The sequence below is a fragment of the Phodopus roborovskii genome, unplaced genomic scaffold, assembly GCF_943737965.1.
Source record: "Phodopus roborovskii unplaced genomic scaffold, PHOROB, whole genome shotgun sequence".
In the NCBI taxonomy this organism is placed as follows: Eukaryota; Metazoa; Chordata; class Mammalia; order Rodentia; family Cricetidae; genus Phodopus; species Phodopus roborovskii.
This window is the reverse complement of record NW_026126540.1, coordinates 20,675,091-20,699,181: the sequence shown is the minus strand read 5'-3', so window position 1 is coordinate 20,699,181 and position 24,091 is coordinate 20,675,091. Positions and strand designations below refer to the sequence as shown.

At 43.0% G+C, this 24,091-nt stretch overlaps 2 protein-coding genes and 1 non-coding gene across 7 annotated transcripts in view; 2 read left to right on the top strand and 1 right to left on the bottom strand.

The window, feature by feature from the left end:
- The window catches only part of Kirrel1 (kirre like nephrin family adhesion molecule 1), a 1,148,154-nt gene that overhangs the window by 223,816 nt on the left and 900,247 nt on the right, over window positions 1-24,091 (top strand). The gene's annotated exons all lie outside the window — the stretch shown is intronic.
- On the bottom strand, window positions 1,917-2,079 carry LOC127233140 (U1 spliceosomal RNA). The gene has a single exon (XR_007835446.1). It is a non-coding gene; the product is annotated as a U1 spliceosomal RNA (small nuclear RNA).
- Window positions 12,649-24,091, top strand: part of Dclk2 (doublecortin like kinase 2) — a 118,137-nt gene continuing 106,694 nt past the window's right edge. For both annotated transcript variants that reach the window (XM_051199371.1, XM_051199370.1), the window contains exon 1: window positions 12,649-13,151. In XM_051199371.1, coding sequence (XP_051055328.1) covers window positions 12,731-13,151 — 421 coding nt within the window. In that variant the 5' untranslated portion in view covers window positions 12,649-12,730. The remainder of the gene's footprint in view (window positions 13,152-24,091) is intronic.

The window sequence follows — 24,091 nt, the reverse complement described above, 5'->3', positions numbered from 1 at the left end:
CAGTCCTTTGAGGAGTCCCCACACTTATTTCCATAATGCTACAATAGTTTACCATTTGTCTTTCCCCATACCCTTAGTAGCATTTGTTATCACTTGCTTTCTCTTTCTTTCTTTCTTTCTTTTTTTTTTTTCCTTTTGGAGGGGGGAATTAGGAAATGTTTTTTTATTTAATTAATAATATTTTCTTATTTTACATATCGATCCCAGTTTCCTCTCTTTCCCATGCCCCTCACAGAGTCCCTCCCCATTCCATCCCCCATCCACTCCCTAGAGAGTGAGGCCTTCCAGGAGGAACCATCAGAATTTGTCAAGTCATTTGGGGAAGGGCCTAGCCCCCCCCCCCCCCCGTGTCTGTAGGCTAAGAGCGTATCTCTCCATGGGAAACGGGCTCCCAAAGTCCATCCTGGTTCCATTGTCAGAGGTCCCATCTGCCCAGTCCTCCTAACTAACACCGGTCCTATGCTGGTTTCCCAGCTGTCAGACTGGGGTCCACGAGCTCCCCTTGTTTAGGTCAGCTGTTTCTGTGGGTTTCTTGACCCCTATGCTCATCACTCCTCCCTCTCTGCAGCTGCGGCACACGCCGGTGCGGGTAGCATTTGCTGAAGGAGGCAGAGGCAGGAGGATCATGAGATCACTTGTTTTCTTGATAAATATTTTAACTGAGGTTAAGATGGAATCACAAAGTAATTTTAATTGGAAACTTCCTGATAGCTAAGGATGCTGAACACTCTGTGAAATATTTATGTTTCTTCTTCTGAGAGTTTTTTATTCTGTTCCAGTTATCTACGTGTTTGTGCCCGTGTTGTGCTGTCTTTGTTACTGTGACTCTGTCGTGCTGTCTTTGTTACTGTGACTCTGTCTTGCTGTCTTTGTTACTGTGACTCTGTCTTGCTGTCTTTGTTACTGTGACTCTTTAGTACGTCTTGAAATCAGATATGGTGATACCTCTAAAGTTATCCTTTTTGGCTCGGGAAGGCTTTGGCTATCTGATGTGTTTTGTGTTTCCAAATAAATTTTTTTCTGTCTCTCTCTCTCTCCAGTTCTAGATATTCTAGATATTGAGGCTCTGTCAGATGTATCCTTTCACTTCTATTATAGATTCCATTTCCCCCCCCCCCTTTTCATGTCTTTGGAAGAAGGTGTGTTTTTCTTTTCTCTGAGTCCTTTTCACCAGCTCTCACAGAGGAAGCCATTACAATTGGAGTTGTTTTCCTCATTTCTTTCTTAGCACGTTTGTTTCTGGCATATGGAATATTTACTGATTTTTGCATGTTGCTTTTGTATCTTGGCGCTTTGGTGTAATTGCTCATTAGATCTAAGAGATTTCTATGTTGGAGTAAACTTTTAGTATATGTTCTTTGAGGGTACACTTTGAAGGATGACGCTTTGCTGGTGAAATAAATAGATGCAGGGTGTCAGGGCAAGAAAGTTTCTAGAAACTGAGAGGGGAAAAGGTGATACTAGCTACTACTGGGTAAAGTCGGTGTAGCCTGGCATGTGAGTGCTAAGGCCTTTTGCTACAGTAAACATAAAGGCGTGCGACCAAGAAGGAGAAAGATGTGAGGCAGCCAAGAGGAACAAGTAGTTTTAGTTCTGTTCATTATATTTTCCCCCAGGGAGAGAGACAATGAAGTCCCGTGGCGATATCTTGTTTGTACCCTAACAAATAAAGCTTGTCTGGTGGTCAGAGGGTGGAGCTAGCCACTAGCTAACCATAGAGGTCTGGAGGTCTGTACAGACAGACAGGAAGGGAGATGGCTGGGCGGAGAGGGGAAATAGGAGGGAGGAGACAGGAGCTCCGTCTCTTGCAGTCTGAGGATTTTGTAGAGTAAAAGCTCTAAAGGCCGGCTGCTTTGCTACTCTGCTCTTTCAACTTTCACCCCCAGTATCTGACTCAGTTTTATTATTAAGACCTATTAGAACTCATGCTACAAAGTCCCCCACTACGGCAAATTATGCAGTTGAATTTTCTATATTTGGGGAAATTGTGGGAGTCAGCAAATCCTTAGTAAAATGGATGAGCCTCACCCTAGGAAAACCACCTTCTTGATTGTGATATCTCCCCTGCCAGTTGTCGATTTTAAAAGTCACATTGAGTAAAACAAAGCTTCAGAATAAACTTTAGTTTCTTCTTTCTTTTTCTCTTCCCAGAACAATTAAGTGCTAACAACCTTAGCTGTGGTCAGCAAGGCAGGGTTCTGTCCCAGTGCAGTCAGACAGTGCCTGACTCAGTCCAGTGCAAAGCCCAGAGCAGCTGCAACCCAGCAAACATTGGCCTCTCCACCAAGTAAGAGAAATGCCAGATTCCTGGGTTAGAGCAACATTCAACATGGGTCTGTGATAGAGCAAAAGCGCATGTGTCCCTCATGAATGTGCTAGTTAAATTGGAGATAAATAATGATAGTAACGAAGTAAAGTAGGCTATGTATACATTGCTTTTCTCGTCACTGTGATATAATACCTGCTAGAGATAGTTTAAGGGTGCCAAGACTCCTTTTGTCTGTTGCCTTCAGAGTGTTCAGTCCATGCTTCCTTGGTCTCGTATTTGGACAGAACATCATGGTGTGGAATGTGTTGGCACAGGCAGATCAGAAGCAGAGTACAAGTTGGAAACTGGTGGTTAGGTACAATCTTCAAAGGCATGCCTTAGAGTCTACTTTCCCAAGATATACCCCAGCTTCTAAAGTTTCTATAGCCTCCAAAGTCAGGCCACCAGCCGGGGACCAAACATTCAAAATAAAATCCTATAATGGACATTTATTTTTAAGCCATAACACTGAATCAAAACGGGTAAGATAAATGAGTAAACTGAGAGTTGGGGAATGAATAAGGTATTTATGTAAGTTACAGCTTGCCTTCCTTCAAAGCAAGTGCGTTGACTAGTTTTATGTCAATTCGACACAATCTAGAGTTATCTTTAAGTAGGGAACCTCAATTGAGAAAATGCCTCCATAAGATCTGTCTGTAGGGCATTTTCTTAGTTAGTGATTGATGTGGGAGGGCTCAGGTCATTGTCTGTGGTGCCACCCCTGGGCTGTTGGTCCTGGGTTCTATAGGAAAGCAGGCCGAGCCAGGCATTGGTGGCACACACCTTTAATCCCAGCACTTGGGAGGAAGAGGCAGGCAGATCTCTGTGAGTTTCAGATCAGCCTGATCTTCAGAGCAAGTTCCAGACAGGCTCCAAAACAATACAGAGAAACCCTGTCTCAAAAAATAAAAAACAAAACAAACCTCCCCCCAAAAAAAGAAAAGAAAAAGAAAAAGAAAACAAACCCCTCCCCCCAAAAAAGAAAGAAAGCAGGCCGAGCAAGCCACGATGGGCAAGCCAGTAAACAGCACCTCTTCCACGGCCTCTGCATCAGCTCCTTCCTCCAGTTTTCTGCCCTGCATGAGTTACTGAACTCAGTGCTTTTGAGGATGAACTGTTATTATGGAACTGTGAGTGAAATGAACCCTTTCTTCCCCAAGTTGCTTTTGGTCCTGGTGTTTCATCATAGCAATAGAAACCCTAACTAGGACAGCAGATATTGACTACAGAGAAGTTGCATCATGGGCACTCTGATGTTGTGATGAGACAAACCAAAATTGAGCCTCTAAAGCTATTATAAGAGGGCAGCATCATCTGCAGAATTCCTGTCAAATACATGAATCTTAAACCTAATTCTGCAGATAAACCAGACAAATCCTAAGTTGGGGCACTCAATAATAATAATTGTTCTGTCATTTTCCAAAAGTGCTGAGGTTGTAGTAGGCTAAGAAAGATCAAGGACATGTTCCATCCTTAGGGTTACAAGAGGGACATGCCTACTAAGCATGTCATAATGCTGGAGTGGGTCCTTCTGCTTAGAAGACATCAGCAGGGCATCTGATAAAATTCCAATGTGTCCTGAGGAATAGAGAGTAATAACTTTCAACAGTACTTTTCTGGGTTTGATAGTTACATTGTGCTGTGTAGGGGGATGTTTTTATTTATAGAAAATACATAGTTAATTATTTAAGGATGGCGAGACATTATGCTGGCTACTTATTCCCCATTGATTTAGAAAAAAAAAATCTTTATTTCGATTTTGCTCATCTATCAGTTTGAGCTTATTAGAAAAGAGTTTCTGGGTTTTTTCCCCTTTTGGATTTTTTTGTTTGAGACAAGGTCTCATGTAGTCCACTATGTATCTGTTGGGGGTTGAACCCAGGGCTTTGTACATAGTAGCCACACACTTAACAACTCAACTACAAATCGTGCTAGGAGGGGAAAAATAATAATAAAGGAGCAAAACTTAGAACAAAAATAGTTTTGAGTATGCTGGTTAGGATTAAAACCAAACTAAGGCAGGAGAAAAATAATCACAGCTGACTGATAACATTTGCTTTTGTTTGAATTTGAATTTCAAGAGTGTGGTGGTTTGAATGAGAAGCATCTCCCATAGTCTGAGGCATGTGAGCACTTGGTCTCCAATTGGTGGCCCTGGGCTGGGCTTAGGAGGTGTGGCTTTGTGTAGGAAGTATGTTACTGGAGTGGGCGTTGAAGAGTAGAAAGCTTTCCTACTTCCAGTTCATTTTCTGCTTCCAGTGTACAGTTCAAGAAATTAGTTCTCAACCCTCTTCTCTTGCTACCTTGCCTGCTGCCTGTTGCTTCTGCTTTGCCATCACCGACTTTAAGCTTCTGGAACCAAAAACCCAAAATAAGTTCTTGTATAAATTGCTTTGGTCATGGTGTTTTATCACAGCAACAGACGAGTTGCTCTGAATAAAGCTGTGCTTAGAAACAAATTACCAGCAACCTTTCAGTAATTCCTTTCTCCAAATGACATAATGGGCTTTTTATTTTCATATTAGATATGGATGAATTTCTCTCTCCCTCCCTCCCTTCCTTCCTTCCTCCCTCACCTCCTTCTGGTGCTGGGGACTAAACCCAAAGCTTTGTCCATGCTAGGTTAGCCCCTCTACCATGACCTATAGCCTTAGGCCCCAAACTTGATGCATCATCCACTTGAAAGTCTTGACATTTTAGGTCATCACTGGAGGGCTTCCGCTTTGGCAAATGGTTTTATTTTACTAGCAAAACCCAAGTTGAGGTATGTGTCAAGCTTTTTCTTTTTGGGGCCACCAACCAATTCCCACGTCATGACACGGAGGCTTCTTATTAGTTATGAATGCTTGGCTTAGCTCAGGCTCATTTCTGGCTAGCTCTTTTAACATAAATTAACCTGTTTCTCTTTATCTACCCTTTTGCCTTGGGGCCTTTTACTTTTCTTTCCTTCTGTATATCTTCCTTTCACTGCTTCTCCTGTCTGTCTGTCTGTCTGTCGGCTGCCTGGCTTTTGGCCCTGGGTGTCTCCCTCATTCTCTCTTCCTCCTTCTCATTCCTCTCTCTCAAGCTTATGTTCTTCCTCCTATTGATTCTCTCTGCATGCCAGTCCCACCTATCATTCCTTCAGCTCTTTATTAGACTAATCAGGTGCCCTAGGCAGGCCAGGTGAAACAAATGCAACACATCTTTATATAATAAAACACACATCCTTACATCATTAAACAAATGCAGCACACCTTTACAGTTAAAGTAAATTCCGCAGCATAAGCAAATGTAACACATCTTTCCATAGTTAAAGTAGTACTCTGCCTGGATTTGATTCTCAGCACCCACATGGCAGTTCACAGCCGTCTTTTACTCCCGTTCCAGAGATCCAATGCCCTCTTCTAACCTTCCTGGGCACCAAGCATGCAGGTGGTGCACATGGATCTATGTAAGCAAAGCACTCATAAAATAAAACGAACAAATCTAATTTAAAAAAGAGTAGTAAAAAAATTCCCACAGAATTCCATTACAAAGCTGGTAAAGCACATAGAGAAGGAAGTATGTGATTTCATGAAAAAACAATGGAGCTTGTGGTAGTACCTATCATTTCCATAACCTGGCTCAGAGTTCCATTAAAGGAATTGAGAAGGCTAAAGAAATTATGCAAGCCCTTAACGAGCAAGAATGGAAAAGAGACTTGTAATGACTTTAACAGACTCCATTTTCCACATATCTGTTATCATGTTAGGACCATGGTATAATACTTTAAAAGCCTGAACTTGAGCATTTTGGAGCCAACCATTCTTGGTGGTCAAGGTAAGTCATCTTGGAACAAACCTTTGTTCATAGTACATCACAATTATTGCCATGACTGCTTATGCTATAGCAAGGTCAGGGTAACCTTCCCTCTCTATACCTTCAGAAGTGGTTGGCATGCTCAGAGCCCAACTTTGGACATCAGGGATGATGAGACAGTGCAAAGCACTGAGAGCAATGGCAGTCGGCACCAAGGAACCCAAACGGTTGACTCATAGATTTCTCCTAATGAGGATGTTGGACTATGCTTTGTTATTTTATTCTTATTTGGGTTACATGTTTTTATTTATTTTTAATTTTTTTGTACTGCTAGTGACTGAGTTTTGGCCTTGTGCATGCTGTGTAGGTTTCTCTGTATAACAACTCTGGCTGTCCTGGAACTCCCTATGTAGACCAGGGTGGCCTTGAACTCACAGATCCACCTGCCTCTGCCTCCCAAGTGCTGGGAATAAAGGTGTGCGCCATCACCACCCAACCCGGTCTCTTTTTACTTTTTAGTTTGAGACAAGGTCTTACTACATTGTTCAGGCTGGCTTTGAACCTACTCTATAGCCCAGGCAGACCTTGAATCTGTGATTCCCCTGCCTCAGCTTCGTGATTAGGCAGGAGTGTAGGTTGTGCCGTTAAGTCTGGCTTGGACTGAGCTTGTATATCATGAAAGACCCCAGGAGTTCATGAACTTAGCCCTAGAAAGGAGGGTTCTAGGGAGAATAATGTTATTAAATAAAATCATGTTACAGAGAATTATAATTGTATACTGTTACCATACCATAGAGATGAACGTATCGGTGACATTAAGATAAATATACTCAGTTATAGGTTTTCCACTGCTATGACAAAACAGCAGAGTAAACAATGGAAGAGGAGGGTAAGGTTGTTTTGGCTTTTGATTTTGCGGGCTCCATCTGTGTTTGCTTGGCACCACTGCTGAGGCAGAACAGCATGGGCAGGAGGAGGAAAGGTGATACAGCTGTGGCACAGCTGGTCACCCCACCCCACACTGGCCACAGAGCAAAGAGGGAGTGGGAAAGGCGAAAGACCCCTTTGCAGGGCACATGCCTGGTGACCTAGCTTGCCTCCGGGCCCCACCTCCTGAAGGTTCGTTACATGACTGCCTAATCATGCCACCCGCTCTCCATGAAGCCTTTAAGGATGAGACATCAGGGGACATTTAAGATCTAAACCACAAAGACCTCTCCATATAAATGTTAAGCTATCATCATATATGTATGTTCATATGTATACATATGTGTATGTGGAAAATCTTTCATGTATGCAGCAAATCATGACCTTCGGCTGTTGTTTCACACAGGCTGACAGAACTGTGGGAAATGCAAGACTTATTATTTTTTAATCTAAATATATTATAGTAAAATGGATGTAGATTTATTAAAGAATACTGAACAAATCTGAACAGTATTGTTGCTCCCATAAGTAAAATAAATGTATTTTTGTAACATTTGGATATTTCAAATAGGGGAAGGGAGTATAACCTATTTGAGCTGAAATAATCAGTTAATTTGCATTATAAACCTACTATAAATTTAAAAAGCATTTGTTTTAAGCTCTCAGTTAATGAAGACAGACCACCTTATGATTAATAGGCTTTGAAAGCTCGAAATGAACACTTTTTAGAGGTAGCTCAGCGAGGCAATTCATTCTCTGCTGCTTAATATTTCCTTGCCTATAATCTGTTTCTTTAACCAGATCATAGCTGCTAATTAATCATCATAAAGTCATTATTCTTTAATATTCCCAACACTGTCTCAATGTAACGCATACAGTGACATGAAGAGTCTGTCACCTTCAGCATTTGCATAAACACCGAATGTGCTATTGAAAAGATGAAAACACTCCAACCATGATCGGTTTTAAAATAAGTTATACTATTTTGGGTTTTAAATAAAGCCTCAAATACAAATGTTACTGGGAATGTAGAGATGTTCATTTGGAGTGTCCCATGTTACTGGGGAAAGACTTGAGTTTTGTTAATAAAATAATTCAAGATTGGACTCAGAAGGAAGTTATAGAACAATTTTATTAGCATTTAAAAAACAACCAACAAAACAAAAACCCTGGGCAGGCAAGCTGTAATTCTCAGCAGCTGTCTGGAGGAGGAAGATGAGAAAGAGAGCAAACCCTTGCATTTGTCAACAACAGACGTGGAAAGGGTTAGGGGAGAGCAGCAGAGAATAAAAAAGAGAAATCCCGGAGTGTCCAGGAAAACGTGTCCAGGCACTGACAAGTATTCATAATAATAATAATAATAATAACGAAAAGTTAGCTTCTAAAGCAGGTAGGCTTAACCCAAGCACACAGCAGGGCTCTTTTAAGTGACTGCACAGGGGCAGGAATTCTGTGAAGGAAACATAAATTATTTCCTTAACTGAATAATTACTCTCCCCATCTTTCTAGTGTGGCTTAAAGTGAACCATTCTTTTCGAAGTGTGATGTCTTAGCCAGAGCCAACTGAGTTACCCTCTGTTTTGGAGACTGGAATGTTAGATTCCCACCCAGGCCATAGAAATAGCTTTCCCTTGATGGGTCACCATGGGGGACTGATCAAGGCTACAATGACATTCCCCTTCCTCACTTCGGAGATGGGGTTGAAATCGGGGAATAGATATAACTCATTTCAGCCTACAATCTAGGGTGTAATTCTGGAGCTGTTCAGAGGGACTGTGTCCATACTGGAGTTTCAGTCCCACTTGTACCCGTTGCTTACGGGCTGGGTGATTTCAGAGCAGTAATAAACTCCTCTCAGCCTCCTCTGGCCCAAGAAGCAAGGATGCTCCTGGAGACACTGCTTTTAGAGTTCTTGCCCCTAAACTGCCTAGCCAGTCTCCACCTCCTATCCCCATCACAAAGCAAACTGCATATTGCCTCTGGGAAATGTCTCTAGAAGCAAAAGTGAATGCCGTAGTGTAGTACTTTTCCACAGACTTTCACTTTTGATGTTATTAACAACCAACTGTGGAAAATAACAGCTATATTTATGTAAATATAAATGCTGCAAGAATTGAATATGAAAGGACAGCAAGTCCTACACGAGGAAGCATCAAATGAGAAAATTGCCTCTCCCAGCCCTGTTCCAATGTGGAGGCTGGCTATGGCATAGGGATAGGAAAGTCTTTCTGAACTCTGGATGTCCTTTCCCATTAAAGCTTAATGGGAAACACTAGGATTTGTATTCATTAAATGTTATGAAATTAAAAATTGTGCTTTGTTTCAAAAACCAGACCTTTCCACTAGAAAGAGTTATTTCATCACTTTTACTTCTGGGAGAATTGCTTGGCGCACAGTGAACAGAAATGAAAACATGAGACAGCAGATCTCCAAAGTGCTTGCAGCCTGAAAGGTCTGTAGGCATCTTTTATGTAATAAGTAATGGAATGGCTGGAAAACTGCCTTTATAAGCAGATGTTTGGGGCCAAAAAAAATGAAGGCATGTCAAGGCCTTTGCGAAATAGAGTAACATAAGGTAAAGCTGGGAAATAGTCGAGGCAAGTTTTTTTTTTTTTTAATATAATATAAAGCCACTTAGAGTATTTAATGAAGCCTTATTTAAACATATTAGACAACATGAACATTCACATTATTCTTCCTGGGCAATGTGGACTTGGGGAGAACTAAGTACTAAGCAGGGTGCCAAAGACTGTTCCAAACTGCATTGCTAGCCTGGGTGGCCCAAAGAGAAGTGTGGAGAGCCAATACTAGTCCTTTGCTTTCTACCAAGTTGAGTTTTTCTACAAGAATTTTCTAGAAGATTCTTGTTGCAGATTGTCAGTGAAAGTTTTACACCTGCTAGATAGTCGATTATAAATTATCATGTACCAAGAGCAGAAAGGAGTCATTTCTACTGTGAGAGAGGAAATAATTTGAGATTTACTTTCTTGAGTTGCCTGTAGCTGAGAAATGGAAGTGTATTTGAAGTATTTCTGTCAAATTTTTACTCAAATAAATGTTAGGTTAAGGGGAGTTACAAACAGTATGGAGGAAATTCACAACCAAGAGAGGGATAAGCTCAATGTTGGCTTTTAGAAGGTGACTTATTCCACAGTCTATAGCAGGTGAACAACTAGTAGGCCAGACTTCGTTTCTGAGAAGGGGAATATCCCAACAAGGGAAATACAAGTTTTAAACATCACTGTGGAATTCTGCAATTTCATGAAAGAGGAAAATCTGTTATGGTTCTATAAATTTAGTGGGTGCTCATAAAGATGGCCGCACACCATCTTGGCCCAAGGACAGAGAGTTCAAAGCTGTCAGCAAGTCACAAGACCTAAGGTCAAAGGTGTGGCTACAATGGGATGTTTGGCTGTCTTAGTCTAAATAACAACAGGCCTGAATCTGAGGTGTGGCTACTTCTGACTGTCAAGGCTAGGGAAGGAGAAATTAAATCTGAGGTATGGCTACTCCTGACCTCAAGGCTAGGGAACAAGAAGTTGGTTCTAAGGGTTACTGAACCCTTAGAATAAGTGAGGAAGAAAAGTCTGTTTGTTCTGGATACATGATACCATGTTCCCATTTTTTGGATAAGGTATATAAGAGTGGTGAGAAATAAACTTGTGGCATTTCAGTATTGACTGATCTGCCCTCCTGACTTTTATTCTGTCTCTGTCTTTTCTTTATCATCTATAGCTAGCTAGACTTTCCCTCATCCACACTCCCCCACTCAGTTACGGACTTGGGGCCTCTCGGCTGGCTCGGATTGCAGCCCCACAAAGACCACTCCCGACAAAATTTTAAACCATAAAGTAATCCAAATTACTTAGTCGTTTTCCCCTTGAAGCCCACAAGCCCCCAAATTGTTTGCATTAGAATTGTAATGCAATTTCTTTTCCTCTCAGAGTTTTAACATTCATTTATTGTGTTGTATGCTATGGCACGTATGCAGAGGGCAGAGGACAAGTTGCAGGAAATGTATGCTTTCCTTCCACCATGTGGTTTCTGGCCATCATACCCAGGACATCAGGCTTGGCAGCAGTGCCCTTACCTGCTGAGTCATTTTGGATACCCATGGAACAATTTTCTCCTCTACCTCCGTCAGCTCTCAAGTTTTGGCCAACTAGGTCTTGATCTGCATCATATTCATTAAATACCGTATGAAAAGTGATTTGCTTCAATGGTGCTGAAGATTGTGTTTCCACGCTGTTTCACGCTGTTCCAGTACTCCAACACCTTTTTGTCATCCTACCTTCAAGGACAGTTTGGAGCTGCTGTCTAGAGCCATTGAAGAACCGGGTGCTGAATCATTAATTTCATTTGTCAGATTCAGGCCAAACGTCTTTGAACTTCATCGCCAATGTTTCATTTTTTTTTTTTAAACACTCTTTTATTGTGGACCAGACACCTTTAAAGAAAAGATTTTCTGCATGATGGATGTTTGTCAGTGCACTTCTGTGAGAAGCTCAGATTGAACACATGTGAACATCCCCAACAATGAGATTAATGATTGGCAAATGGCAAGCTTTTCACAAATATTTGATTAAATCAACCTTCCCCAAACCAATAACTTCTAGTTATTTATTCATCCAAAGTTACTGGAACTACCGCGTTAGCGAATCTGCAATAGAAAAGTGTAAAAGATTTTTTTTTTTTAACCCCAGGGATCTTTAAATAAAACAATGCATCGGCCGTTTAAAAAATAAAAATAAATACCTCGTCCAAACCTAGCGCTCTATTTTGTATTTCTGCCCTAGGTTGGCCTCAGTTCCTCCCCAGGAGACGGGTTAAGGATGTGCTTGCTGCCCTTGAGTCTCCTTCCTTTGTAGTTTTTTTTTTGGCTTGCGCGGTTACGCTAGCCCCCGCGGCTGCGGAGCGCGCAGCGCGGCCACGCCCGGGAGCGCGCAGCTCCGGTATCCTGGCGGGCGGGGCCGACTCGGACGGTGGAGCCGCTCCTCACGCGGCGCCGCCCTCCTCCTCACCACCTCCCTCTGCGTGTGGTTTGTGGTATCCCTGGAGGGGCAGAAGGTGTCCTCCCGGGGTAGTCCAGGCCCTGACAGGCGGACAGGCGGCCGAGAGCGCGGATGCCCGCGGGCGTGCGCGCGTGGGAGGCGGCTGCGCTCTTCCCGCTGGGGCCCAGCGCGGCCTGAGGATCCCGGGTCAGCCGGGACGCTCCCTGGTCGTGGACTGGACCTGGGCGCGTGCGAGGCGGCGGCGGGACCCCGGGACCCCAGGCCGCGGGACACAGCCCCGAGGCGCCTCGCCCACGCTCGCGCCCCTCCCCCGCCTCCGCTTCCTTCCTCGGTTCAGCGCGCCGGAGAGCGAGCGCGGGCCCGGACGCGAACCCGGGCAAGCCTCGGGCAGTTCAACTTGGCGGCTCCGGGCCCGCTGCCCGCGCGCTAGTTGTGAGGCGTGGCCGGGCGAAGGAGGCGCTTTGGGGGGCGTGGGGCTCCCCAGCTGGCGGCGGCGACCGAGAGGGCGCGCCGGACAATGAGCTGGGCAGCTGCGCGCTGCGGCTGAGCGGGCCCACCTGCGAGCATGGCCCGAATGCCCGAGCCAGGTGTCCCGCGGCTTTAAGGCCGGAGCGTCCAGATCGCGGCGCGCTGCGGCCAGGGCGGCTGGGACGTTCCTTTATTAATTGGTTTATTTGTGGAGCGCTCTCTCTGAACAGCCGCGATGGCCAGCACCAGGAGCATTGAGCTGGAGCATTTTGAAGAACGGGACAAAAGGCCGCGGCCAGGGTCGCGGAGAGGGGCTCCCAGCTCCTCCGGGGGCAGCAGCATCTCTGGCCCCAAGGGCAATGGGCTCATCCCCAGCCCTGCGCACAGTGCTCACTGCAGCTTTTACCGCACGCGGACCTTGCAGGCCCTCAGCTCGGAGAAGAAGGCCAAGAAGGCGCGCTTCTACCGGAATGGGGACCGTTACTTCAAAGGCCTGGTCTTTGCCATCTCCAACGACCGCTTCCGTTCCTTCGATGCGCTCCTCATGGAGCTCACCCGCTCGCTGTCAGACAATGTGAACCTGCCCCAGGGCGTCCGCACAATCTACACCATAGATGGCAGTCGGAAGGTCACCAGCCTGGACGAGCTGCTGGAAGGTAGGAGGGGCGGGCAAGGCGCGGCAGGTGCGGCCCCATGCACAGCAGCAGGTGCAGTGGCTGCGGGCCGCACGCTTCCCAGTCCAGCGCCCGGCAGCCTGCCCGGCGCTTGCTTAGGCAGCCACGGGGATTGTCTGCTCCTCTGTAGTTTGTGTTGGGCTGGGGTGCACACATCTCTCTCTTTCCCAAGAGACTTGCCTTTTTAAAAGAAAGAAAATCCGAATGAGTAGAGACAAATACAGACAATGACACCTATACATTTAGCCAACTTATTTTTGCCAGAAGGGCGAACTGTTTGAAAGCATGGTCTCCCACCCATGGTGGAGCCCAGTGCAGCACTTGCGCTGTCCCCCTGTTCGGGGTCCCTTTCTACCTTCTGTGCACAGCTGTGGTTCTGACATCCTCTAGGTTGGCTTTTCTGGTTTTGCTTGTGGCAGAAGTCATTTGAAATCAAGAGGGACGTTCCAACATAGCGGGTCTCAACCTTGGCTTCATCTTGGACCTTACTGGGGCCTTTTAAAAATATGGGTGTCTGGTTCCATACCTTAGATATTATGATGTGCTTGGTTTCAGGTATGACTTGGGATTTAGAGTTTTGAAAGTTTCTCAGGTGATTTCAATGGAAAACTATCCGCACTTAAAGGATTTTCCACATCTGGTCAGCAATGAAGTGAATCCAGGTGAATCTCTCCTGCCTTCTCCCGGAAGAGAGTAACTAGGATCTAGGGAACCAACAGCAGAGGCCTATTAGAAATTGGTAATCTTGGCACACCAAACATGCATCACTCAGAAGAACAGCTTGGCAATATGTTGGGTCATTCTTGAGTTCCTGCAATATTTACTCTTATTTGCTTTCAGGAAGGGAGCGCGACTGGTAGTTATAAACCTGATTTTTGGTTCTAAACCGCACCAGAAAGATCTGGCAGAATCCCCCAGTGTGTGGGGACTGAGTGTTTACATGTAATTACTCAGACATCCTTCTTAATGCAAATAGGGCATTCTATGTAGTCATAGCAACAAGAGGGAGGAAACTGATCCCTGAACTATGCGATTTTCTTATTTCAGCATGAGCTTATGTTCTAAAGTCATTTTCTCCTTTTCACAGATGAGGAAACCTAAGCAGCATGAATGCTAGCTTCTAATAGGCCTCAGTATATGCTTTTTCATTTGAGTTCACCTCTAAAAAAATAAGCTAGCCATTCCGAGGAGTCCTCAAAGTAACTGTTACTTTTATCAAATACTACCCTTGCTCTGCCTACATGACAACCCAATTAAAATTAAGCTGTCTTCTTGTGTGTAAGTTAGTTGTAGGAGGAGCTACCTCACACCTTGCCTAGTGGTGAGTTTTGGTTTTAAAGCCTAAAAGACAAGGGCAAGAAATCTGTAGGTATGCCAGTAAAATGAAGATAACATCATTGAGAGGACCACATCACTTGTTTGTTTGGTTTTTTAAGATAAGGTCTCAATAGGTAGCTTTGGCTATTCTGGAACTCACGATGTAGACCAGGCTGGCCTTGAACTCACAGAGATCCACCTGCCTCCAGTTTTCTGAAAACTGATCCTGAAACCAATTTTTTGTATGACCCTCCCCCACATCAAAGCAGCAACCCAGTGAAAGGCTCAACACTGCCTGTTGAATAAGGACTTGTCACTCACAGGTGCTTACCATGATGTACCTATTCTACCTTCAGAGGGGTAATAATTTTACTGTCCTCTGAAGTTATTTTGACAAGGTATTGTTAAGTAAAATTAAAGTACTTCAGCGATGACTGCTGTCATCAGAGGGATGAGAGCACTTTCTGGATTAGTATAAAAACACATGTTATGTATCAAGTCCTAGGGGATAGATAGGTGGCCTTACAAGTGGCTTCATGTACAAAAAGGTGGTTGGGAAATTTCCTTGAAGTCTTCATTACTGATATTTGGAGAATGTAGATTTGGGCAAACACTAACTACACATATAGCCTGAACAGTCACACCACATTGTAAAATAATGGTCAACAATGGTTTCTGTGTCTTTGTTGACTTGGTCCAAGCAGTTTTCATAATACAAAATGACTGTAAAAGAAGAAATTTGACTTTTTTGATTATAGTAGAAGTCTGTCTAATAGTGGATCCTTCTGTAATAATTGAAATTTTTAGTTGAGCAATGTGCCTGTGATCCCAGAACTCTGGAGGTATAGGCTGCTGGAGGGTCATCAGCCAGGGAGAGGAAGTGAGAAGTTGTCTTATCATTGAGCCATCTCCTTTTTTTTTTTTTTAATTTAAAGAGTGTTATGCAAGTATGGGGAACAGAATTTGCACCCTAGAACCTACATAGATGCTGGTGGATGTGGAGGCTTGCCTGTAATTCTAGCTTTGTGAGACAGTCAGGGGATCCCTAGAGTCTGCTGACTGCTGAGACTAGCTGTAACAGTAAGCACAAGGTTTAATGGAGAGAACCCCCCTCACATCCTAATTAAGGTGAAAGAGTGATTGAGGATAAGTCTGGCATCAACTTCAGTCTACCATATGCATGCACACAGTCATACACACGCATGTCTCTACATGTGTGCCTACACATATACAAACATGCATATACTCATATGAAGTTTCAGGTTGCAGTTAATCATATGCTCAAATGTTGAGAATTATCCTGCTGAACCAGGCAGCTTTCTGAAGTTATTGACATCAATAAGAGTTTGTATGTTGTCAAACAACTCTACTTCATGTGAGTCGGTTGTTAAAAAAACATACTTCACTTCTTTTACCTCTCCCATGCTAGCAAACACACTTTAGGAGGTGATTAAAACATAACCAGTATTGTCTTCAATGAAGGCTAGAGAGCTTGACCCAAGACAGCAAGGCTGTCCTAGCCACCATCCCATTGAACTTAGATGACAAAAGAAATTTGCATGGCCCAGATTTCTTTTCTCCTGCCCTTGACCTTGAAAGTCTCTGGAGAACAAAGCTGATCTGTAGAACAGCATTCCTTCAGCGTGGTTCCTAAGCTAGCTAGTTGATTTACCCAGCATTCTGGATTAATTTTGGGGAGTGGGCAGTATGGGTTCCTGTAATCATGGCTGTCCATTGCAGCTGTTGTAGGACTGAATCTCCCAACAGTTAAGTGGCTGAGCTGGACAAGCTTGGAGTATCTCTAAAGGTCCATTGGGGGATGTCCAGATCAGGGTTTTTAGTACATTTTCCACTTGTCATCCTCTTTTGCCGAACACAAGTTGTACATAACCTGCTTATAGGTATATAAAATGATATGACACTTACTGAAAATAAATGAAGAAATTTATCTTATTTTGTATTTAAATTTTGTTTTGTTATCTTTGTTTATGTGTATATGTGTGAGCATGCATGCCATCTTGAGCATTGCGTGCCACCTTGAGGACAGAGGGAAACGTTAGAAGTCTGTTCTCTCTGGGGTCATATGTAGGTCATCAGGGTTGGCAGCAGACTGAGGCAATCTGGTTGTACCCGAGACATTTATTTTTGTCTATATGTATGTGTGTGTGCTGATGTGACTTTGTTTACTAGGTGTATGCAGGCACCCATGGAGGTCAGGGGGTTCCTGGAACTGGAATTACAGGCGGTTGGGACCCTACCTATGTAGTCTTATTAGTACCCTCTTGGATCTGTTCTCTACAGTAGACTGAGCAGTCTAAAGGCAGGGGTCTTAGATACTCAGTAAATGCATTGACTCAGAAATAGTTTTAATACTTTGTCCTAGGACATTTTATATAAATAAGTGTTGATATTGGTTGATTGGCTCTAGATAGTTCTAAAAATATATATTTTGAAAAATTGGAGTCTATTTTAGCTAATGAAATATTTCATAGTCAGGGGAAACAATATCATTGCAAACTTGCCCACCTCCGAGATAGTTTCTCTGTGTAGCTTTGTAGACCAGGCTGGCCTCGAACTCACAGAGATCCACCTGCCATAAAGGTGTGTACCAACACTGCCTGGCTTACTTTTTTTTTTAATGCCTCTTATATACTACTTTCTGTGAATCTCACTGCCCTCTTCCTCCTCAAGTATGAAAAGCAGATATGCCATATACCTCTTCATAATAAATTCTTTGCAGAAGAATAATTTTGAGTTTAAAAATTTGAATAAAATATTAGGGGAAGAAAATGAGTATTTGGGAGAGCAGTTGTGAGATTGGAGTATAATACAGTAATATCCTGGGAGTTAAAAGACTAGGGCAGTATTTCATGAGGTTTTAAGCCACGGACATGGGTATTTTATGGTCATGCTATATGGAATAAAGAGACTTAGGTCTCTCTGCCAGTGATTAAGCTACTTTCTTCAGTATTCACAGGCCCATGTAACCACTAACTTTTATCCTTTTTACTGGTAAATAAGCCACCACCATGAGGATTAGAGATCTGCTTCTGCTTACCATTGTCATCATTTACTAAATGTTTTAGTTGTAGTTACTGAGTGAGACATTTTGCTTGGTTCATTTCCTCTTAACCACTTACAATATCTGGTGAGAGACATGGCTGCTTTGTCCTCTGTACTGTACAGCCAGGAAAAGGAGGCTCAGAGAGGATGAAGAAATGGCTGTTTAGCCTAGTGGTGAGAGGTGGGCATGACACCCGGGGCCTTTAAACATCCCTCACTCCAGTTCTGGGAAAGCACATGCTAGGCAAGCAGAGGTCTGCATTCCTGGTTTCTTAGAACTTGGCATTCCTAGAGCTGCTTTGCTCCACTGTACACTGAGACGTGGCTGGTGATATGAGGGTAAAGCCCTTCTAGGCAGGACTGCTGTCTGCTTCTGCCATAGGAAGCTGCTGCAGGAGTTGCCATTTGTGATCACTAGATGCTCAGCCTCCAGAGCCATGAGAAAATTATTCCTGTTTTTATCAGCCACCTAGTGAGAGTTAATATTGATTATCAACTTGACAAAATCTAAAAATCAGCCGGAGACAAACCTCTGGGCATGTCTGTGAGGGAGGCTCTGGATTCTCCGGGAAGACCTGCCCTCAGTGTAGGTGGCTCTGGGATGGATCCTCGACTGAGTAAAAAACGGAAAGTCCAGCTTAGTACCTGGATTCCTGATTGTGGATACAGTTGTCTCCCATTCCAGCAGACATGCCTTCCTGGAGTGATGGATTGTACCCTCAAAGTACAAGCCCTTCCTTAAGTGTTGCTTTTATTACAATGAAGAAGGTAACTAATACACTTGGGTTATGGATTCTTGACATGGTAGCAGAATTGATTTGAACATGTGATAGGAGATGTCATTCTGTAAATATGCTTCTGTTATTGGTTAATGAATAAAGCCCTGTTGGCCAATAGGAAAGCAATATAGGAGGGACTAGGAGACAAGGAGGATTCGGGAAGATATAGTAGAGGAGATTCAAGAAGTAGAGACTTGAGAGAGAAGAGGTTCGGACCCTCTCTCCAGTAAGATAAGACCATATGGAAACACTTAGATCGATAGAAATGGGTTAATATTTAAGACAGAGCTAGCCAATAAGAAACACTAATAACAGGCCAATAGCTTTATATCTAATACATTGTGTCTGTGTGTTATTTGGGGGTTGATGTGGCTGTGGGACCAGGCTGGTAGAAAAAACTGCTCATAACAAGCATGACTATTTCACCTTAAAGTTCTATAATCTTGTCTCCCTTTAACAGTCAGTCAGGGCTGAGAGCACAAACTGTTGTTGGTTGTTTTTACTCTTTACTCTTTTGGGGGGCCTACCACCCAGCTTTCAAATACGTATACACAAATTCTCGTTCTTACTTATAAATGCTTGGCCTTAGCTTAGCTTATTTCTAGCCAACCTTTCTTAACTTAAATTATCTCTTCTACCCTTTGTCTCTGGGCTTTTTCCTTTCTTTATTTCTATATTCCTTTCTTTACTTCTTACTCCATGGCTGGCTCCTGATGTCTGCCTCCTTTTTCTCAGCTCCTCAATCTTTTCTTCTATCAGATTTGGCCTTCTATTTATTCTCTCTGCCTACCAGCCCTGCCTATCCTTTCTCTTGCCTTGCTATTGGACTTTCATCTCTTTGTTAGACCATCAGGTGTTTTAGACAGGCAAAGTAACACAGCTTCACAGAGTTAAAACAAATGCAACATAAAAGAATGCAACACATCTTTACATCATTAAACAAATGTTCCATGGCATAAATAAATGTAACACATCTTATATTACATTATATTAATATTCTGCAATAACTGTTCCAGAGTAACCAACTTTGGTTCCTAGCACCCATGTTGAGCACCTCAACAACTGCCTATAACTCCAGCTCCAGAGGATCCAGTGCCTCTGACTTCCATGGTCACTGGTCACTGCACTCATACACAAGCTCTCCCCATCCCTTCCCATCTCTCTTAAATTCTTTAAAGCAAAAAATGTTGGTCAGGCTGGGGTGGTAGTACATATCTGCACTCCTAGTACTCTGGAAGTAGAGGGAGAAGTATCATTGCAAGTTTGAAAGACCCTCCCCAACACATTCTCTCTTCCACATCATGTGCTCCTATGTGTGTGCACATGCATGTGTGTGCACTCACACACCACCCCCCCACACCCTCAAACACACACCCTCAAACACACACCCTCAAACACACACCCTCAAACACACACCCTCAAACACACACCCTCAAACACACACCCTCAAACACACACCCTCAAACACACACACACACACACACACACACACACACACACACACAGAGACAGAGGTCAGGTGCTGTGTTCAGATGAAGTACTCAGGTTTAGATATGGTTGGTTTTGCTTTGTTTTGAGATGGAGTTACACTCTGTAGTGTAGGCTGGCCTAGAACTTGTGATCTTCCCACCTTGGCCTTATAACAGATCCTGACCTTGCAGGAGTATCTTTCACTTTCTTGGGAATATTAAAGCCAGTGGATTTGGGCTACAGTGTGATTTACCCTGGATAGCATGTGCTTCTGGTGTTTTGTTGAAATGCTCTTTTGGCCAGATCATTTCAGTTGGTAGGAATTGGTGGCTGTGTTGTTTTAAAAAGCCCTTTCCTGGTTAAGACAGCTTACTTGGACACTTGACCAGAGTGGTAGAATAAAGATGATGTAAAAAGCAAATAATCCTTGTCCTTTTCTATTTTTAAATAAGTTCTACTTATTTAAATCAGCTTACATGTTTTAACAATTTGTCAAGTTCACTGGTTTCTAAGATGTCAGACTAGAATTTTCTCTTTTAATACCTGTCAATCTTTGTGTGTATATGTTTAAATTCTAGATTATTTTTTAACAATATCTAGTACTTTCAACACTTGCCTTGACTCTGCCATAACTAAGGCTTAATTTTTTTATCTTTAGCATTTGTTCTTATTTTGAAAATTATTTGTAGTGGTTTTTTCCATATTTAGTTTCAATACAGTCAGTTGACTTTTTGTTTTTGAGACAGGGCTTCTCTACATAGCTCTGGCTGTGTTAGAACTTGTTATATAAACCAGGCTGGCCTAAAAATCACAGAGCTCCACCTGCCTCTGACTCTGCCTCCTGAATGCTGGGATTAAAGGCATGTGCCACCACCACCATCTTGAGACTTTTTATTCTTTGAATCAGAAATGCTGTTAAGACTAGAATTTAGTTGAATGTACCTCCATTCCTTAAGACATATTTTTTATTTTCTAACCCAAGCTGTCTGTTCACCCATATTCTCAGTAGCCTACAGCAGAATGCTTATTACATTGTATTTTGTCAAAAGTTATTACCTTAATAGAAAAAAATGAATGGGAAGATACTGGTTTGGAGAGATCGATCTACATGCTTTTGCTTACAGGGTAATATTTATAACATTTCAAGTAAATACACTAAACAGCCTAGTTGTGACCTATTGTGTTAGCTTTTGTTTAGTTTGGTACATTTTGATTGTAGGTGATTATAATTTGCTATCATGTACTTTTCCTGTGTGGTCTTTACTGGCTCTAGGCTATCTGGGAGCCTTGAGGATATACCTGTCCTCGAGGTTACAGGTGTGGGTCTCTTAAAAAATATATTCTTAGGATTAAACTTGGGTCCTGTCCTAGTTAGAGTTTCTGTTGCTATGATGGAACACGTGGCAAAAAAAGCAAGTTGGGGAGGGGAGGAGAGGGTTTATTTGGCTTATTCTTCCATATGGCTATTCATCATGGAAGGGAAGTCAGGACAGGAACTCAAGCGGGGCGGGAACCTGGAGATGGGAGCTGATGCAGAGGTCACAGGGGGATGCTGCTTATCGGCTTACTCTTCATGGCTTGTTCAGTCTGCTTTTTCCTTTTTCCTTTTATAAATTTATTTCACATACCAACCCCAGTTTCCCCTCCCTCCTCTCTTCCCATTTCCTCCCCACGCCTCCCTCCTACTCACCCTCCATCCACTCCTCCTCTAATGTCATTCAGATGGGGTAAGGCTTCCAAGGGAACCAACAAATCATGTTAACCTGCTTCGTTAGAGAACCCAGGACCACCAGCTCGGGACTGGCACCACCCACAATGGGCTGGGCCCTCCTCCATCAATCACTAATTAAGAAAAGTGCATTACAGCTGAATATTATAGAGGCTTCCTCTTGCCAGGTAGCTCTAGTTTGTGTGTCAACTTGACATAGACTAGCCAGCACAGGTCCTAATGCTTATGCACTAACCAACCACTTCATTGACTGTGCTGTCTGCACGGTCTGCTATTGTGATATACATGTCAGATATACATTTTATTAACCTCTTCCTTAGAGTATTTTTCACAAATTAAGATTAATTTTGAAATAATGATAGTTTTTTCTCACACTCAGTGATAGTCTCTTCCCCCATTACCTTGCTCATCATCTTCATCTCAAGAGAAAATCAGAAGTCATGGAAATGTATTACTGGTTCTATGAATGTGCATTAAGCCTGGGTGAGTGAAAGAAGTTGAAAAATGGCCCAGTGGATATCTACCTCCTTAGTTTAGTGATGGAAGTCAGTAGCTGGGAAGTTCCACATGAATCTTAGAATACAGTTAAATACTTAGCAGCCTGGTTCCTAGAGATACTTGATGCACAGTCTTCAGAATCTTACAGCAAAATTATGTCTGACACCCACCCCCACCTCCAAGTGCTGGGATTAAAGGCATGTGCCACCATGCCCTGCCTAACTTATTTTTTCTAACTGAACAGACCATGTGGATAGTCATAAACTTTGACTACCCCCTCCCCCCATTCCAGGCACCCTGGCACTCTGACACACAGAGCTACATCTCAGGCCTGTCCTGTGTATTGTTTATCTGCCCTTCAGATGTTTCCCATTTTCCCAAATCCTTCTCATTCTTGGAAGGGGTCTCTCTGTCCATCTGTCTTTTTTGGACAGACACCTGTTTTCTGAACCTTTTGTTATTTGGGCTGAATCTCAGTAATAAACGTTATTACTGGCTCAAACTGAGGGCTAAATGTTGTTAGGTTCATTCGAGATTAAGTGATGAAGGAGAGGATAGTTACAGGACCCTAGAGGCTGAAGAACCACTGCTTAGACTGCCAGGTAATAGGATGCTTCACTCATCATGCTCCAGTTTGTGTGCAGATGCCAGCCGCCTTTCAGTTTGAAACTCTTCCAATATCCTTACAGTTGTGGAGTTTTTTATATTTTATTTATTTTTTCTTCTTACAAGAGTCTCACTGTGTAGTTCTGGCTAGCCTAGAACTAAGATCCGCCTGCATCTGCATCCCAAGTGCTGGGTTTGAGACATACATGACCATGCCTGGCTATATTTGATTGTATTTGACACATAGGAGTTCTAGTTATGTGGTATTATGTCATATCTCAGTACATGTACACAGTGTGCAGTGATCACATCAAAGTGATTGGTATACCTATCACCTTAAACATTCTTTTTTGTTTGTTTGTGCTTGGAACTTTCAAAATCCTCTCTGCTATTGACTTTGAGACATTTCACTTGTTAACAGTTGTTACTGTACTACTGTGTAGACCAGTAGAAGCTATTCTTTATATTCCCCGGAATCACAAAACCTGAGTAAGAATTCCAGCACAGCAGCTCTCCACTTGTGGGTCCCAACCCCTGGGTTCAAACGTCCCTTTCACAGGGACACACATCAGATATCTGCATTTACATTACATTTACATTACAATTCATAACAGTAGCAAAATTACAGTTATGAAGTGGCGGTGAAATAATTTTGTGTTTGGGTCATCACAACATGAGGAAGGTCGGGGACCACTGCTTTAGCATAACAGCAGGACAATCAATATAACACTCTAGCATCCAAATTATAGAAGCTCAGTGTTAACTGCACTGTAACCTAAAGATATTTATAAATACAGAGACAGGGCGTGCAACCGTTTCATGCTCCAATGCAATCCAAGCAGAGTGGCTGCGAGAGAACCAACAAACCTTCACAACCTGTGAAAATGTTAAGCTTGCAGTATAAAGCTGTGGGTGCTGTTTGTGTCAACTAAACTTCTGCCTGGTACCACTTCAGTGCCTAATGCTGAGCTGTGTGCAGAACTGATGTAATGCGCTTCAGAATGCCATGCTCCGAGCCAGCTATATACTCTAACTAGCTTCCATTCCTAGTAAGTGTGTGTCCTCTGCCCTTTATACCTTTACATTAGGTATTATCTTATTTCCCTGACTAACTCCTGGCCAAGTTGTATAACTTGTGTCAAATCAGTTGGAGTTTTGGGCATGGAGTTGTGTGGCTATGCTTCATTTAGAAGTAGTTAGTTAGATGTGTATTCCATAGTGGGGTGATGAATGTATTTTATCATAAAAATCAGCAGAAGATTAAAATTCCCATTGTGAACTCTAAGGATGACTTACACTTGACCAGGTGTGAGGAGCTGAAGGCAGACCATACTGCATGAGGTTAATTTTTGGTCTCTTTAGGAGGATTTCGGTTTTCACATTTAGCTAGCTTCTTAGGTCTTTAGAGAAACTCCGAGGTCTCTGTGCAGAAACCTCAGTGCATGACATACTTCTGTCTT